Source organism: Colossoma macropomum, unplaced genomic scaffold (assembly GCF_904425465.1).
Source record: "Colossoma macropomum unplaced genomic scaffold, Colossoma_macropomum, whole genome shotgun sequence".
Taxonomy (NCBI): Eukaryota; Metazoa; Chordata; class Actinopteri; order Characiformes; family Serrasalmidae; genus Colossoma; species Colossoma macropomum.
This window is the reverse complement of record NW_023495294.1, coordinates 22,231-36,887: the sequence shown is the minus strand read 5'-3', so window position 1 is coordinate 36,887 and position 14,657 is coordinate 22,231. Positions and strand designations below refer to the sequence as shown.

Sequence of the window (14,657 nt, the reverse complement as noted above, 5' to 3'; positions counted from 1 at the left end):
GTAGCTGTTAATGAAGCACTGTTTGTTTTTCTTTTTTTTTATTTAAGGGGTTATCCCATTTTGTAGGGCAAGATTTGAACCATTCAGTTCCAAGGGGTTAGGGTGACACTCGAAAACAAGGGGTAGGGGTAAAGGAGAAATGGGATTGGGCCTAGGTTCCCTATGATTTAGAGTCTTTAAATAGATTAAACAAATTAAAGTTATAAAATAACTTCTTAATGTTTTATCTTTTAGTATTAGATTTATCCAATTCTAAGATGATGTCTAATATCCTAAAAAGAAAGAATCATTGTATATATTAAACTAATGTATATAGTCCAACCAAAAATATGCAGCTGACAGTGGTCTTGTGGTGAGAAAATGACCACCGATGAGGACAAAAAACACATTTTCAAAAACACTGAAAAGACCTTACAAAGAAAAGAGACTACTATAGACTATAGACTACAGATTAGTATGAAATTTACTCAAAAATCATTTTGCTTAGTAATTTATGTGTGCACTTTACAGGTTCTGGTACATGACAATAAAAAAGGAATTTATATTTCAGATTTAGTATAAACGGAGCTCCATCACCTGCTCCCAGTTACCTGTCCATAAGGACTGACTGGTCAATGGAGGAACCTTTACAGTTCAGTAGATCATTCATACGTGACAATCAGAGGTACTTTTACAAAGCTTTTTCTTTATTTTATGTTAACTATGGTTCTTTAATTTTTCACACAGGCTAATCAATGTGCTGTAGTTTCTCAATTTCAAATTTGTGATGTCATGAGGAAATGGTGAAGATCACATAAAAAGTACAAACACATGACACACTTCATGTTGGCTTTAAAGAGAACTATGTGATGTTTTAGGTTTGGACTGGAGAGCAGACCTTCATCAGTGCTCAGCTACCTGTCCATGGAGACTGAATGCTCAGCAGAACACAACTTCAGCTTGAGTGAAACGCCATTATCTGAATACCAAGGGTAACATATGCCATCTGTGGGAAGATACAATGGGCCTAAATACTAGACTTTAGAAGAACTTTAGAAGATTAAGTTGAATGGTAAATTGGTAAAATGGTAACTGTTTGCAGACTGAAATATGATAAGCTAAATAAGAAAAATGGTTACATTTTAGATTTGGATTGTTGGAGAGGTCGTCACCTGTTCCCAGTGAAGTATCCATGAAGACTGACTGGTCAATGGCGAAACCCTTAAAATTCAATAAATCACCCCCACACGATCATCAGAGGTGCTCTTACTATCAGTGAAATTATTTAGGAATAAATATAGCAGATTTATCATGTAAGTTACTGTTGTGGGAGTTGAATTGTGAAAATAGTCTGACAAAGATGGATGCTGACCACCATCTTTACAGTGGCCAAACTGTTCATTAGGTACAAGTTATTCATTTTTCAACATGAGCAAAAACAGAAAACCTAGTATTAATATTGAGTGTGTCCATTCTTTACCCATATTACAGGTTCCATTCTTTTTGGGAAACTTATTTTCAGTTTTTCAAAGAAATCTGTAGGGATATTTTTACACACCTCCAAAGTTCAGTCTTAGAAGTTGGTTGTATTTTCTGCTTCTCACGATCCAAGTAATCCCAAACACATTCACTGATGCTGAGGTCTGGACTTGGTGGACAGTCCATTGCTCTGAGAACACCAGCAGCTTCTTTGTTTGATTTGAAAATGTTCTTCTTTGCTGAGTCGTCTTCTCACAGTGGAAGGATGGACAGAAACACCTGTGGATTTTTTCAGATCTGAATCAAGAGTGGAGCTTGATTTCCTCCTCTCTTTTTAAAGATGAAAGCTTTCATTTAAATGTTTAGCTTTTTAGCTTGTTAATTAGTTAATGAGTTGAATCAGGTGCGCTCAATGAGACAAAGCACAAAAATGTCCCTAGTGCTGGGTTGCCAGGACTGGGATTGTAACCTCTGGTTTAAAGGGCCAATATGCTAAAAGTTCACATTTTAATTTAATAGATCAGCAGTATTCAATTCAGCACACCTAAACAGAACTTAATGACACAAATTCATGTTTCAGGTTTCTGCTCAGCACGTCTCCTGCTCCCAGCAGCCTGTCCATGAAGTCTGAAGCATCAATGGATGAAGCTGTAAAATTCACTGACTTGACTTCAAAAGATCATCAAAGGTACTGTTACAAACTACACTGTTCGTTTTATAATAGTATTAAACAAAAATGTAACAGTAAAGTCATTTTTCACATTTGCTGTTGTGTTTGAACTTGAAAAATACAGAATACTCAAAAGTCTTTTTTTTTGGTTAGGGGGGGGATTTGGCAGTGTTTACATTGATGAATCTCCTTAACCCCAAATAGCATACTTCTAGAGATAATTGCTTTTTACATATTTGACTTATATAGTTTATATATTTATATATTCTTCTGCGCAGATGTCTTGCTTCTTTTCTAGATTTAGTGTCAGCCTTAAACTTTGATAAAAAATATGAGGGATTCCCACACAGCTATAATATAAATATCACACTGAAAACTTAAAGGTTGTGTAAGGAATGATCTTTCTTCTATCTTTTTTTCTTATTGTTCAGATTGTCCAGATACAGTGACTTACAGAACTGATTTCACAGTCAGGACCTGCATAATATGAATTTCTGTTCATCATAGCACTTTTAAGCAGCACATTTTCTAAATCAGTGACTTTTTCATCAGTTTAGTCAGTAGTGGAATCATATAGTGTTGTCAAAAACATGTAACATTGTAGCACCTTTTATGTCATTTCTAACTTACAGTATCTCCCAGAAGTGAGTACACCCCTCACATTTCTGCAAATATTTGATATCTTTTCATGGGACAACACTATAGAAATGACACTTGGATATAACTTAAAGTAATCAGTGTACAGCTTGTATAGCATTATAAATTTACTGTCCTCTGAAAATAACTCAACACACAGACATTAATGTCTAAATAGCTGGCAACACAAGTGAGTACACCTCACAGTGAACATGTCCAAATTGTGCCCAATTGTGTCGTAGTCCCTCCCTGGTGTCATGTGACTCGTTAGAGTTACAAGGTGTGAATGGGGAGCAGGGCTGTTAAAGATATAATAAAATATTTGCAGAAATGTGAAGGGGTGTATTGACTTTTGTGAGATACTGTACACACACAAAAGTAGTTTTGGGACACTTCTATTGTCATTAGGCTTATCAATCACTAGTTTGAATCAAAGAAACACAAGCTAAATATTGTCTTAACCCCAACCTCTAATTTTTATGACCATTGAGCTGAATTCAATATGTCAAAACAATGATTCTTGGTAATAAAATGTACATGAGAAAGTGTTCAAATGCACTAAAAAAAATCCAATGTCAAGAGTGAAAAATTGTAGTGAAGTGCTAGAATGAGACAAGAAGTGTTTAAAACCTGCAGTGCTCTAAACATTTAAAAGAGAAAATCCTTCAAACTCCTGCACTCCATGCCTTAAAGACTTAAAGACACACAACAAAATACTGACCTTAATAAAATACTAAATACTGACCTACATAAAGGTAAGAGACACTAATATTTGCCCCACTAGTGTTTCAGTACTTTTACTTGGCTTATTTAAGTTTTCAGTTAATTATTGGTATTATTTTGAATTGCAGTTAGTAAACATGGTCGTTACTGTATGTTACTGTATTCAGAGCTATTAGTGTTGTATTGAAGCTTTTAGTGTTAAAGCACATTTTAATGAGTTGGAAGGTTGCAGTGAGAAATGTTTGTCTTAAACAGTGAAAAGTGTGTTTGAGGATTAAACCATCAGGATTTGGAGAGATGATCCAGAACTTTGAGCAAACAGTAATCAGTCCTGCTTCTGTTTCTCCAAGCTACGCTGGACCTGGAGACACAGCCTGTGATGTCTGCACTGGGAGGAAGCTGAAAGCAGTGAAGATGTGTGTGAACTGCACTCAGTCTTTCTGTGAAACTCATGTGAAGCCGCATTACACAGTAAAAGCCCTGGAGACCCACACTCTGGAGGAGGCCGCTGTAGAGCTGGAGCCTCATTTATAAAAAGGACTATTTGTTTGTTTGAAATTCATAAGTTATACTGGCAGAGGGTTCTTTTCCTCCTTCACTCTGTTTCTGCAGGTTCTGCTGATGGTCAGAGCGTGGATCTGCTAGGCTGAGTATTGTTGTTCCAGATGATTCTGGACGTGGATGGCTGTAGATGATGGCAGTTTGGTTCTTTGGTGATGACACCCTTCCCTTTAGCTTCTGTGTTCACTGCCCAGACAAAGAGCCTGTATTTGCATAACTTCACTACTCAAGCTTTGTACCTGCACACTTAACAATGATGGTTCGTCAAGGGTTCTTTAGTAAAGAAAATCATTCACTATAGAACCATGAACATTCAAAGAACCCTTTCCCTGATTAATTGGCTCTTTGCTTCATGAACGTGTTCTTCAGGTTGATGGAGAATATGCTGTAGATGGTTCTATATAGAACCTTTTTGAAAATGGTTTAATATAGCACCAAAACGGTTTTTCTATTGTAACACGCCTGACATCGTTTATAGAACCATTTTCAAAAAGGTTCTAAAAAGAACCGTCTACAGCATATTCTCCATCAGTCTGAAGAACCCTTTCACAATGCAAAGAACCCTTTTATCATGCAAATGGTTCTTTGAGCGTTTATGGTTCTATGTAGAATTATTTTCTTTACTAAAGAACCCTTGAAGAACCATCATTTTTAAGTGTGTACAGTAGGGTTCTGTAGTGATGAACATGATTGCAAACAGGGAATCATAACGACTGCTTCTTTATACTAGTTTTTGTAAAATTATTGTGAGCATAAGTTTACAAATTAATGGATGAACCTTAACTTTGAGGGGATCACTTCCATGTGATCTTCAGATATTCATGTAATAAGTGAGATTATTTAGCAATAAATATATAAAATAATCATTTAACTTACAATGGAAGAACTATGAAAAATGTCTGAGACAGCATCTGTACAGTTACTGAAATTTTAATCTGATTTTCCATGGATTGAGGGTGGACAATATTGCTGTACGTGGAAACAGTTTAAAGCACGTTTTGGAAAAGTAAAAGTGGATTCATTTATTCAGACAAAACCCAAGAAAACATACCAAACTAAGTAACTAACTAACTAACTAACTATCTATCTTTTGAAATTATTTGATTTGACTTTTTCATCCATTTCTTTCTTTTCTTTTGGTTTGGTTAGTTTTGTTTATTGATTAGTTAGTTTGAGAGTTTGTTTATTTTGGCCTTGTACTTCATCCCCATAGCATGATGCTGCCACTAAACAATTAAATGATCTATCTGGCTTGTACTCAGTGGTTGGTGTTTTGATGTGGAAGAAGAGGGTCAGTGTTTGTCGTAGGTCCAGTGTTGTAGGCCATGACACATACTTGTATTTATAAACTCTGAACTTGCTCTGAAACATTGCTTACCTGTGCACAAAGTCGACATTCTGTCTCTCCACTGCTGTACCACTGCTTTCAAATACTGTTTTCAGTTCATGGCATCACAAATACCGGATCTGGTGACTAATTAAATAATTATCCTTTTCTAAATAGTATTTACTGATGTAAAGTTATCTTTTAAAACATGTTCATTGACTTTCCAGTAACCTTAAAATAAAGTCGTTCTTAGGAATTAGTCTTGTTTAAATTATTAGGAGAAAATATATATAAATGCAGTGATTTCTCTTTTAAAACCTCTGGAGTCTGTATATCAGGGCACACTATTGTTATACTATTATACACGATTTGTATGTAAAAATGAGCGGGATGTCTCTGGATGTGTAGATGTGTTACTTTGCATATATTGTTTTTCTTTGGGGAATGAGCTTAACTCTGGGCAGATTGTGAGACAAATGTTTATAAAATTGCTTGGTGATGCTCATGTATTGTATTAAACTTTTGATATTGTAATAATTAAGAAGTCTTTCATACTAATGGTATGACTTTGTAACTGCTTTTTACATTGTTTTTTAATTACACATACTTTGTAGCTGTTGGAACAAAACCTTGTATCTCCAAAATGATAACTTTACAGAAGAAGGAAAAAATGGAAAAATGTGTAACGGAAGATGATTTTTCCCAAGTCATTTTGGAACATTTCAATTGGTCTCTTCATTGTGGAATTTTAACACAATTTAAAGAGTAACTTTAGTTTTCAAATCGCAAGAAAAGTATAAAATGACAAAAATGGAAATACAAGGTTTTTGTGTGATAAACAGTGAATGTATTTGCATTGGTACAGAACTTATTCTCTTGTTAGCTTAGCTCAGGGATGTCCAGTCTTATCCACAAAGGTCCAGTGTGTTTGCAGGTCTGCATTCTATCAAATCAAGAACATACTTGATTCTACTTGTTTCTCAGTCTTCAAACAGTTGATCAGGTGAACTCCTGCCTTACTGAAATAAAAACGTGCAGCCATGCAGTAGCTGATTGTGGGGGAAATGGTCAGCAGAATTTTCATAAACAAGAAAATGTATCATTTCAGTCATATAGGCCACAGCTGACGTAAGATGGTAAATGGCCTAGTTTTATTTTGTGACTTTTCTTGTAGCCTGATAAATTTGGATAATTTGACATTCTGTGAACACAAAGTAATATTATTCTAAGATGTGTGGAAAACATTTTAATGATCATATTCAGCCAACACTCTCACACATCTTAATGAAAAAAAACACAGTTAAACATTACAGATGTTTGCATTTAGATTTACAGCATTTGGCAGACACTCTTATCCAGATCAACTTACAATTTGATCATTTTACACAGGTAGACAAAAGTAGTGTTATGAGTCCTGCCTAAGCACTCTTATTGAGACTGCACAGGGTTCTAGCCTAGACTGGGATCAAACCCCAGTCTACAGCATGGCAGGCAGAGGTGTTACCCACCAACCACTACATTTGGAGTCACTTAAACTAATGAATTAAAGCTAATGCAACACCTCGTTGAGATGAATAATAAGACATTTTGATAAAGATTATTTTTGGCCTGTAAGTAAGTTGATTTTATGTTCACTGTTTTCTAGTCCTATAGGTGATTACTAACCAACTAAATAAGTAAGTTTCAAGTTATCAGTCATCATGGTTCTGTTTGATCCACATGGGTACAAAGTTGACTAGAAGGGGTCCTGGTGGGCATGGGTACTAAGTGGGTTTGCAAGGGAAAAAATATGTGAGCTAAAAGAGGGCAGCCCAGAAAATCTTTACATATTGGGCCAAATATGGACTTGATTAAATATGCAGATGTTTTTTTTTCTTTTGCTTCAAAGATAATTGACATCTTTGAAGCATTTCAGTGATGTAGAGTACATTGTGCTTCATTGTTAGTTTACAATATTGGTTCTTAACTGGCCTTCAGTTGAAGTCATTGCATTTATTTCATTTCTTAGGTTTGCAGCTATTTTGTATTGTTAAAATCTGAGTCTCAAAATGATTATTTCAAATTAAGACCTCAAAAGGCTGTGTTTGGAATATAACATGAATTATATAAAACCCAGACAGACTCACTGTCATTTACAATTTAATTTTAGAAGAAAATTAATCTGTATTCATAACAGCATGTGAGCAATAGGGCTTGGTTTTTCAAAACCTTTAATCCTGATCCAAATTTTTCAGATAATCAAATCACCCTTTTTTCCTATCAAGGATCAAAATGATCTCACAGACTATGTCCCAGATTAGGAGAGTTGCAGGATAAGAATTTCTACAACTGATTTTCTGTGCTTTTAATAGCCCTCTCTGTGACCATCTACTGGACAAATGATGTATGATCTTGGTAAATAAAAAAATAAATATCACTTATGAACCACTTTAAAAGAGAAAATGCTTTTATTCTCCAGCTGCACCCTTAAGAATTACAGCTCATCTTAGGAGGCATTGTAAACATCACATTTGGGAAAAAAGTCATTTTAAATGATCATTTGAGAAACAAAGGTTCACAGTGTAACTTATCCAGCTGTTCATCACTGTAGAGAGTGACTTTGCGTGTTCTTGCTATATTGTGAAGAGCAATGCAGGAACAGATGATGTTGTATGCTTGCTTTGGCTCAACACATAGGTAGCTCAAGCAAGCAAAACGTCTCTTCTGGACCCCATTTAACTGCTCAGTAGTTCCTCTTGCTGTTGTGTGGGTTCTGTTAAATCTCAGCTCTGCATCTGTTAACTGTTGCAAAAGGTGTCATTAACCTTGATAAGAGTGGGAAAACACTGTAACCAAGTACGATGTGGTCTAGGGGGGCTTAAAAATCTCACAACACAGTTTGTAATGATTAGGTCAGCAACTTCCACAAGGTGAACATTAATGCTATGTCGTTCCATCCTGTTCACAAAGTGCCTGAGTACAGACATGGGTGCAGCTCATCACCCCAGTAGTGTTTGGCATTTTACTCAAGAAATAATCCTGTTTAATCTTTTTGAGGTTTTCTGGATTTTCAGGATATGCAACAAACTGGTTCAGAAGACTGGATATAGCAAATGGGACTCTATGAAACACCATACATACAGTGGATTTTGTAAAACACATACTGTCTCCAATAACTTGACAAAATGCTCCACATGCTTAGAACCACAACATGATTAGGTCTTGTACCTCTACAGTGAAGCTGTGGCTTCTTAGACTCTTAGAGCGACACTTTCTAAATGTGATTTAAGTAGAATGCAGATGAACAGAACGTCTTCCCAGCCAAATCTAAATTGTGTATAAAGGGTGTCATCTGGGTAATCTTCCTATTGCCTGTGGTGTTTATTGTGAACCCTCTTTTCAAATGCCATACTGGAAGCTGAGTGTATAAAACATGCAACTGATGGGTACGTTTAGCACTCAGGTCAGGAGAGTGAAAATGAAACTAAGTGAATGGGCTACAATCACAGTCTGAGTTAATGCCACTGGTAGTGGCCAGTTAAGAACCGTCAAACTAAGGTGGAAAAACTTGAAGCAGAAGGTCTGTAAAGACAACTCTGAAGCAAAATACCCTCAGACTGGGAACAAGCACCATACAGAAAGGGCATTTACTGATATAATCCTGGATATCATCTAAAACCAGGCTCTGCAGGGAACTTTGCCTGCCATAGAAAGTGAGTCACGACCTGAAAATACAGAAAATGACAGTGGGAAGTGTGAAGCTCTCAGTTCAACCTCAGAGAGCCTGTGGGTAATCCTTACCCCTGTGGAGTCTGAGTCTGGAGACGTGCTCATTTATAATGGACCACAACATTCAGCAGATACAGAAACATCAGTATCCCCCAGAACAAGAAGAAAGCAGGCTTTGAAAAACAGTGATGGCTATGAAGAACTTGGGAGGATGGAAACAGAAAAGACACACATACACCTGGCTGAGGACCAGATAAAGATAACCTTTCTTTAGAAGAAGACTGAATTACAAATTCCCTTCTTAAAAACAAAATAAAAGAAGCTGCAATTGTTATTTATGATGAAGACTGAAGATCCTCAACTTCTTGCATGTTTGTTCTTTTCTTTCATCTAAAATGTACTTTGTAAGTGGAAAATGTGAATTTGTTTACTACCATATTTCACTGAACTGATGTTTCTATTAAACCCAAACACACAAATTATGTGGTAAAGTGTTTCTAACTTTTACCAATAAGAGAAATCAACTTTTTTGCTACACTGTAAAAAGAAATGTGCTAATTCTGTGTCTGAAAATGTTTTCATTTAATTTTTAATAATAATTTAACATAATAAAATGTGTTTAACGTTCTGTTAACTAATCATTTTAAGATCTACACAACTATTGAGAATAATAATTTATATACTTCCGCTGTCACAACCTGAAAATATTTCTGAGCTACTGGGCTACATCACTGGAAATAATCTGTACAGAAAAACATCAGAGTTAAAATTCTGAGAGCTGAGACTGATCACAGCCTCACACACCTTTCTGTGAGCTGTGTAAGGAACAAGGTTTACATTAACCTGCATGTGTTTCATGGTTAGATGATTACATAAAACTTAGTTTATCTGTCCAGAGGTTGTTACTGTTTAATTACGTTCATTTAAAAGAATAAAACAGTCAGAATTATGAGAAGATCACACCTATCATCCATCAGCTCCCTGGACTCTAGCTTGCGTTAATAGGTGTGACCCCCTACAGACAGTAAACACATTCACAGCCTTCAAACTGTATATTTTCGCTGATATCTCTTCTACCATTAAAATCATCAGCAACATACCCAGCTTTGGGGGGCTCAGATCAGGTCAGTCAGCTTAAAGAACGACAGCATGACAGAATCACTTTCAGAGTTGACGAAAAAACATATTAGACTAGATTTCTCAGCCGTAAACGACCGTTTATCTCCAAACAGCAGCTAAACTAGGCTGTATAAACTGTTAAACTGTGGGCGACACCTGTTCAGTAAAGTGTCTGAGAGGCACTGTAATAAAATATACGCAACAGATTTCCAGTGTAATAAACAGAATCATTATAAAAGAAAGAAACCCGTAAACACGGTACCTGTTTAGCTCAGGTCAGCTAGCTCGGCTAACGCTGCCTCAGGCTGGAGTCGAGCTGTGAGAGCGGCTCTCAGCAGGTTTCATGTTTGACCGCTGATAATAACGCCTTTTTCTTTAGTTCATGTTTAAATGAACACAGATGACCGTTTGGACGCGGCCTGCTCCTCGTGTGAGCTGGTTCAGTTCTCCTGTCCTTCTCCACTAAACTGGACATCTCTGTGGTGTTTTTTTCCTGCAGGAGCTGCTGTTTTTTGATTGGTAAATCTTTTAAATTTAACCGCGCTTTGTTATTATTGGGTGATAAGCTGATACGCTCACCATTTATTTTTACTCTGTAGCGTTATGAAAATTAAAGTAGCGAAGTAAAAGCATTTCAGTAAAAATGAACTCAAGTAAGAGTAAAAGTACTAGGATTTAATTCTACTCCAAAAAGTAGCGGTACAGGGATAACTGTACTCAATTACAGTAACGAGAGTAAATGTAATTCGTTACTTACAACTCTGGTACTTACATCATGGTAATGATCTGTAGTGATGGACATCGCTATATAACCAGGGAATCATGAGGACTGCTTGTTTGCAGTAGTTTATCTTTAATTATTCTTAGCATATACTTACAGATTAATGGTGAACCTCTAACCTTCAGTGGATCGCTTATACAAGACAATCAGAGCTTCTCATGCTATAAGTGAGATTCCTCCCACTCCGACTATTCCACAGCCCAGCACAATAAAGCACAAATAACACAAACACATCTTAGACTAACATTAGCAACTTAAACAGATCCATTGATGACGCAATAGCTGGGACTCTACACACAGCCCTCTCCCAAGCAGTGTCTAAGACAGTGTTGATGGTTTTATATCATGAGGATTAGTAACTGTGTGAGTTCCTGATTCAGGTTTTGTCCTTTAACTCATGTTTTCAGTTGTCTTACATGTGTTACTTCTCACTGCTGTATGACCAAACTAGAAAAACCAAATACACACTCAGCTTTCATTTGATGAAACTTTATTTTCTAGGAAAAAGGCAAGTAATCAAGTTTTTCACCATTTTTTCATTTGTAGCTCTGAGCTGATGGGGTAGTCTATGCTGGTGGTGTAGCTGGTGGTTTAGTTGCAGTAGTTCTGCAGGTCGAAGATGCTGCAGGGTTTGTGGCAGCACTGCTCCACGATGCCTCTCTTCACCATCAGCTCAGTGTGCTCTTTATAAGGGAATTCGGCCAGCTCCCCCTCCTGAGCAGACTTGGGGGGAAGGAACCCTGAAAGAGGGAATCAGAAATAATGCAACATTCTAACGGAGAAGTTAAAAATGGTGTTTTCTGTAAGACAAAATATACAAATAAGCCAGACTGACACTCCTATCAGGGGTTCGTAGAGCAATGCCACAGAAGAACCACTTTTCATTCCCTAAAAATCAAACAAGGATTGGTAGAAAAAGAGATGTGTGAGTGTGAAGAACATTTAAAAGTTTTAAGGAACCTTCACATAGTGTACCAATACCAGTTTAAGGGTTCTTCCGAGAAGCTTTACATTATGCTTTAAACTTTAGAAAAGGTTCTTCATCTTCCCACATCTACTTTACAAAAACAGTTCTGTAAAAAAAAATCTATAGAAAACTTTTTTTAGGGAACCAAAGTTGTTCTTCTAGAGCAGACCACAAAGAACCTTTTTAGCACCTTTATTGTTGAGAGTGGAGAAAACATTTGAAGCTCCTCCTTCTGGGAAGGGAGCATCAAGTTTTTTGCAGAAGACTTTTTGAAATAATTATCTTATATAATTGATCAATGAAATAATGATATTGGTATTTTCGGGCAGAGACTATGTATGAATTAGGCATATCTAGAAAGACTAAAATCTTCAGTAACCGTTCAGTGACAAATATACTTTCTCAGTATTCAGTCGATAATAATACTGCATATCCATTTTGAGCATCCACTGCTTAATTCCATCTAGTTACACTGTTTCTCACCGAGCAGTGGGTCCACCTCTCTCTTGGGGTTGTAGAAGAATCCCGAAGGGCCACAGACCAGGTAGAGGGCGTCCACCAAGTGAGATCCGCACAGGTGTTGAGGTGCGCCAGCATTGGCTCCTGCAGTGGAGAACGCCAGCAGGAACAACAGAGCACCAGCCTGGAGCCACGCTGCCATGGTCTGAGAGGAAGACAAAATAAGCCATATGACTGTACTGTACAACGTAAAACTTGTGATAAAATGTGTAATTGCTGCAGATTCTTTTTATTAAGGTTAATATCCATAACTACATTGTACCTAATATGTTCTAAGAGTTAATTATTAAGCTTCTTAGTGATGCATCCTGGGATTAAAACTGATCATTTGAAATGCGACACAATCGTTCGCCCACTTTTGGTAGAAATCTGTATATTTCTTTTGAAAGACAGAACTTCAGAGATTATAAGTGTGTTCATTCATTTACACTACATGTCGAACCTTTACCCAGACACCCCTTCAAATTAGTGAATCCAGCTACACTTATTTCTGACAGGAGTTTAATTTGGGACACCCAGCCTTTGTGATCTCAATAGAAGAGCATTGACCAATAGAATGAGATGTTCTGGAGCAGACACTCATGTGCCTGAGATCATCGTGCCCAAGGCCAAGCATTGGCTAGAGGGTATAAGGCCCACCAGCATTGGGCTGTGGAGCAGTGGATCTGTGTTCTTTGGAGTGATGGAGCTCCTCCAGTACCTTTGGGATGAGTTGGAGTGTCCAGAACTGATCATCCAACATCAGTACCTGACTAATGCTCTTGTGGCTGAACGCAACCAAATCCTCACAGCAATACTCCAACATCAGCAAGGGGAGCAGATGTCTGAACTATTGGTCACATAGTGTAGTTTGCGATCATCTTAGTATGTTAACTAAAACCCAACAACACAGCAAATAGATAACAGAGAGGTTTTAAATGTTAAATACACTTAGGACCCCTTTCTACCCTGTAAAGGTTCTCTTTCTTACCTGTTCTTGTAGACAGAGGAGTCCCACAGAGTTGGTGAGGTGCTGAGAGAGGAGAGACCGTTTGGGACGATCGACAGTTCTTCTCCACCTTTATACCTGTGCAGGTGTTGCTGTTGGTCCATGTCAGCGGAAAAAGACACCTTGCACGCACAAACGCTCTAGTGCCGTTAAGTGGCTGTCGGATCACACATGCCACATTAGCTACGTTTGTCTAGCTAATTTGCCTTTTCCGCCTGAACCGACTTACATCTCTTGTTTCCATGTGTTCTGAGAATCCTTAAAGGATAATCTGAACTGACTTTGAGAAAAAAGTTTATAAAAGGGTCAGAATGGAGCTAAACCATTAGTACTCTGAGCTCAGATCAGGCAGCAGCATCAAAGATTGGACTAAACGCTGAGTAGCACATTTTGCGTTTGCTTTCTGGGGGCAACAGAAGGCGACAGCTGGTCAGTTTAATTAGTAAAGATCCTTCAGTGGTAAATATCAATTGAGGGTAATGTAGCACAAGCTTATGTGTCGTAGTGTTTCCTGTGATAGAGTAGTTGCTGACTAAGCATCTGCTATTAGAGTGGTGCAGATAGTGATTAAACGGATCATATAACTATGTATTATTATCATATACTATGTATTATTCTGTTGAATATTTGGGTATTTTTGTGAACAGTACACTGCACTTTATGAACTTATTGTATTTTCCAAGACAAGTATGTTACCAACATAATTTATTGGTTTATAGTGAATTCTGAGGGGATGAATTCTGTACCCTGGGAACACATTGATCACTGGTTACAAATTCAGATCTACTCACTAGTAACACTTTCAGATTGTTTCAAATTCTATGATTTACTGTCTTTGCATTTTTTATTGTGTTTTCATAAGTTAAATGACTTCGTGACATCTACTGCACAAAATCTCATGTAAAGGTCTTTACTGTAAATCTATACTGGTCTATACAATATGCAGCCAATAAGTAAGTGCAGAATAGGCCAAACTGGTGATCCATCACTGGTCATCTAGTATCTTCTAAAAAATTGTATGACTATTATAGACTACTATATACAATGCCCACAGGATATAGGTGTTATGGAAGCCTTCTAAAGTTCTGGCAGGGTTGGTGATCTGGTGGCCACCTGCATAAAACATCTTAAATATTTATCTTTTGTTAAACGTTTAAGGGATTTAATGCTTTAAATGAACATTTACTGTCAAAAACATAA

At 37.1% G+C, this 14,657-nt stretch overlaps 2 protein-coding genes and 1 pseudogene across 2 annotated transcripts in view; 1 reads left to right on the top strand and 2 right to left on the bottom strand.

Moving 5' to 3' along the window:
* The window catches only part of LOC118801649, a 42,409-nt gene extending 37,738 nt beyond the window's left edge, over window positions 1–4,671 (top strand). Inside the window, exons 10-13 of the mRNA XM_036562014.1 lie at window positions 551–664; window positions 858–971; window positions 2,039–2,146; window positions 3,838–4,671. Of these exons, the coding sequence (XP_036417907.1) occupies window positions 551–664; window positions 858–971; window positions 2,039–2,146; window positions 3,838–4,021 (520 nt within the window). The 3' untranslated portion in view covers window positions 4,022–4,671. The remainder of the gene's footprint in view (window positions 1–550; window positions 665–857; window positions 972–2,038; window positions 2,147–3,837) is intronic.
* A 3,239-nt stretch (window positions 4,672–7,910) lies between these two features.
* Window positions 7,911–9,188, bottom strand: LOC118801652 (annotated as a pseudogene).
* A 2,268-nt stretch (window positions 9,189–11,456) lies between these two features.
* On the bottom strand, window positions 11,457–13,564 carry ins (preproinsulin). The gene is made up of 3 exons (XM_036562016.1): window positions 13,440–13,564; window positions 12,434–12,614; window positions 11,457–11,723 (listed from the first exon to the last, which is right to left on the bottom strand). The coding sequence occupies exons 2-3, from the start codon at window positions 12,609–12,611 to the stop codon at window positions 11,575–11,577; spliced, it is 327 nt and encodes a 108-aa protein (XP_036417909.1). The 5' UTR covers window positions 12,612–12,614; window positions 13,440–13,564; the 3' UTR covers window positions 11,457–11,574.
* Between the last annotated feature and the right edge of the window lie 1,093 nt (window positions 13,565–14,657).